The 4,190-nt window shown below is 45.5% G+C and overlaps 1 protein-coding gene across 4 annotated transcripts in view; it reads right to left on the minus strand.

Moving 5' to 3' along the window:
• Positions 1-4,190, minus strand: part of Myh11 (myosin heavy chain 11) — a 99,569-nt gene that overhangs the window by 16,889 nt on the left and 78,490 nt on the right. For all 4 annotated transcript variants that reach the window (XM_021209054.1, XM_021209056.1, XM_021209053.2 and 1 more), the window contains 2 exons: positions 2,155-2,367; positions 847-991 (listed from right to left, as the gene is read on the minus strand). In XM_021209054.1, the coding sequence (XP_021064713.1) occupies positions 847-991; positions 2,155-2,367 (358 nt within the window). The remainder of the gene's footprint in view (positions 1-846; positions 992-2,154; positions 2,368-4,190) is intronic.

Genomic DNA, 4,190 nt, shown 5'->3' on the forward strand with positions numbered 1-4,190 from the left:
GTGTGTGTGTGTGTGTGTGTGTTCACACATGCTCACACACACGTGTATGTGGTCTGTTTACATATTTCAATAATTTTGCATATTTCAATAATTCTGACTTTCAAAGAACAAGCTAAACACCTGGAGACAGAAGTTGTACCTTCCCCCAAGGCAGAAACCAGCCAGATCTCGGTGGTGGCTGCCGTTCTCACCGCAGCCCATCTCCCTTTGGTCTGGTTACCATCGCTTTTTCATTTTTTGCATTCATTGTCTAATTTGCCCTGATATTCCTGTGATCAAGTTATTTTACCTAACCATTTCTTGTATATCTATGAGTCACCCAAGGAAAAGAAGATGGACTTGAGCTAGTGAGGAGGGTAGAAGAAGAGAAAACCATGTGGCTCCTGGAACCCAGGCAAACTACCTGCTTCCAGAGCACCCTCCTACACATACAATATATCTAGGGTACACAATTTCTCTAAATCTGAGAATCATGGATCTCACAGCTTTCTGAGTTGTAGGATATTTGTATTTGTATGTAAAGAAGCATCTTGGGGAATGGAACCACAGGACTCAGACTGAACATGATTCGCCTGCTTTTCATAGACGCTGTCTGCATGGCCTGAAGATCATTTTATCTATTAACTTGGTATACTCATATTCTGAAGATGACCCATCTCATGAAGGCTGGGGTAGGAATTTTTGCTTGTAACACATAGAAAGTTCTAGAGTTTTTTGGGAGCATTTCAAATCCCAAAGTTCTAGACAAGAATGGGTGATGTCTGCCACCATGCCGTGGATTCTGGGGTGTCTCCTGAGCACGCATCCTTTTGACCATGGTTTCTGGGGTGTCTCCTGTGCACGCACCCTTTTGAACTGTTCCAGCTGCTCTGTGAGCTCCTCCACTGCCTGTGTGTGCTTCTGCCTCATCTCCTGGACCTGGGCCTCATGGGACCGCGTCTCCTCATCCAGGGCCTTCTTCAGCACTGTCACCTCCTGTTCCCTCTTGGCTCTAGGGGAAAAGAACACAGTGGTTGACACTTAGGCAGGAGACAGAGGGTTGCCTGTGACAGTACTGTGCAAGGAGACAAGAGGTCTCCTGGAACCCAGAGCTGAAGTCCTTCTCCCTTGCTGTGTGCCCTATAGCAACCTGCCTAACCTCTCTAGTCCTGCAGTTTTGTCTCAGCTGTGAAATGGGGAGGGTGTTACCTGCTCCCAGAACTTCTCAAGGGTAGCAAACCAACATACAAGCTACGAGCAAGAATGTGTCTGCGATCTACAAATGTCCCTTAAATATTAACACTGCTTGGATTTATGCGGCACTTACTATATGCTGGGGCCTGAACTAAAATTTTATTTGTTTGTTTGTTTGTTTGTTTATTCATTTATTTTGGAGACAGGATTTCACTCACTACGTAGCTTAGGCTGGTCTCAAATTTACAATCCTCCTGCCTCCACTTCTGAGTGTTAGGATTATAAGCATAAGCTATCAAGCCCAACTGGACCTGTTTTTCCATACATAGCATCTCATCCTCAGAAAAGCTCTAGGAGGCAGTGATGTCATTTTCAGGCTAAGGGGGGAAACCAGCTTACCCACAGGGTCCTAACTATTCTGTGACAGAGCTACAACATGAAGCCAGCCTGACTTTTAGCCACTGCCTATATCTCCAGCTAGGTAGAAGAACAACAAAAAGGTGAGACTAACATTTGGTACGTGTACAAAACCCAAAGTGTGGTGAATACTGAGTCACAGGTAACAGAGACCCTTCCCATAGTATATGTTCAAAAGATCTGTATGCTTATTAAATAACATATGTTCACCAGAAACACCATATTCTCTGGGATATGGTTGTTCAGTCTTTTCTGTTTACTTATAGTGACTCTTGAATTAGAGACCAATGTGATAAATATTATTTTTAAAATTTAACATAAAATATATACACACGCACACATACAGAGGAAGGAATTATTTTAAAACCCTCACTATGGATGGAACTGAAGGAAATATCCTTTTTGACACCTGTTCTTCTATCATGCTTAAGTTATTCTTGAATTCTGCACCACTACTCTCCTGCAGGTAGAATTAAGCAGACTCATATTCTAGACACAACCAGGAAGGCCACTGGTTCCAAATCTGCTTGTGGTCAGTGGCCTCTGAGGCCAGGCTTCCAGTACCTGAGTTCCTGCTGGGTAGCTGTGCTGTCCAGCGTATCCTCCAGCTCCGTCTTGAGCGCCTCCAGTTCCTCCCCCAGGTCTCGCTTCTGCTTCTCAGCCTTGTTCCTGGCAGCCCGCTCTGAGTCTAGGTCCTCTTGTAGGTCTGAGACATGGCCCTCTAGCTCTCGAATCTTCTTTAGGGCATTGTTTTTCTGGGCAATCTCTTCATCAAGCCTGCCCGGAATGGAGAACCCAGGATTAAGACCCCACCCCCCACAGCCAAGGCTATCCAATGCCACCAAAAGCTGTTCTGGCTCTGACTCTTTGTGTCTCAAAGTGTAGGAGGCTCAGTTTAAAGAAAGCATTGGAGAAACAAGGATTTTAAATTACACAGGCCTGTTTTCTTCAACAGAAGGAAATGAATGACAGCTAGTCACCTGGAATGCCAGAGTGAAAAGTGTTCGGTCAGCCTAGTGACTCTCTGCTCTTCTATTAGGATCCCCTATATCCTGAGCACTATTTGGGCTCTGATCCTGCAGTGAAGAGAACTCATCCTGGTGAAGGAGGCTCCATGTACTTTGCACCCTCCACCAATAGAATCCATCCTTATGCTTATCACAGATCCCTTTCTAGACCCTAGTCCTGAGCTCTGTTTATCAGCCAGTAGAATTCATTGTCATTGTAAAAAATCATAAGTTCTACTATACTTAAATGTGTAAGGAAGATAAACTGTGAGGCCAGTCCCTGGAGGTCTTGACCCAGTGCCCCCCCCCCCGCCCCGTAAAGATGGTAGTGTCCTGAGTTTCAGTCTTTATCACTCCTGTGCCCCCAACCCCAGATGGCAGGCTTAGGGGATGGGATCCCTGACACCAAAGACGTCAGAACTCATTCCTCCCACATCTCCCAAAGCCAGGTGCTTCTTTTGATGTTGGAGATTCTCATAGGATGAGAGCACCCAGTTTTATATAAAAAGGCTAAAACAGGGAATGGAGGCAAACATCTGTCATCCTTGTGCTGGGAAGACTGAGGCAGAAGGACCTCAAGTTCCAGGCCAGACTGAGATACATAATGAGATCCTGTCTCAAGAAAATAAAAAAATGGAAACAAACCAAAAATCAAAAGGAGCTGGGTGTGCTAATGCTTGTCAGTCATCTCAACACTGGGGAGGCTGAGGCAGGAGAGTGGCTGAGAGTTCAAGGTTAGTCTGAATTACATAGTGGGTTCCAGGAAAGTACCCCCCAAGGGTGTGTTTGTATATCTATGTTTGTGTGTATGTGTGTGTGATGGTTTGTAATATATACTTGGCCCAGGGAGTGGCACTATTAGAAGGTGTGGCCCTGTTGGAGTAGGTGTGTCACTGTGGGTGTGGGCTTTAAACCCTCATCCTAGCTGCCTAAAAGCCAGTATTCTGCTAGAAGCCTTCAGATGAAGATGTAGAACTCTCAACTCCTCCTGCGCCATGCCTGCCTGGAAGCTGCCATGTACCTGCTTTGATGATAATGGACTGAACCTCTGAACCTGTAAGCCAGCCCCAATTAAATGTTGTCCGTATAGACATTGCCTTGGTCATGGTGTCTGCTCCCTAACTAAGTCAATACATACACATACACTTTTTTGTGGTGTTGTGCCTCTTTGCCAGGTGAAGCCTCTGTCTGCCCTGAGTCATTCTCCAACCCTTGATAAATGCTTTGTGAACACTAAACACTTCTGTTCTTTCATTTGCTCAGCCAGTGACTGGGTCCATGGTGTGCCCTTCTTCATGTGTTCTTCATGGTATTAAAACCACAGCTGATACTATATATTTAACAAGACACACATAACTGGGCAGTGGTAGCTCATGCCTTTAATCCCAGCACTTGGGAGGCAGAGGCAGGCAGATTTCTGAGTTCGAGGCCAGCCTGGTCTTTACACTTATATACATAACAACAATAAAAGAGAGACCATGGGGCTGGTGAGATGGCTCAGTGGGTAAGAGCACGACTGCTCTTTCAAAGGTCCCGAGTTCAAATCCCAGCAACCATATGGTGGCTCACAACCATCTGTAACAAGATCTGATG

The sequence above is a fragment of the Mus pahari genome, chromosome 12 (assembly GCF_900095145.1).
Source record: "Mus pahari chromosome 12, PAHARI_EIJ_v1.1, whole genome shotgun sequence".
Lineage (NCBI taxonomy): Eukaryota > Metazoa > Chordata > Mammalia > Rodentia > Muridae > Mus > Mus pahari.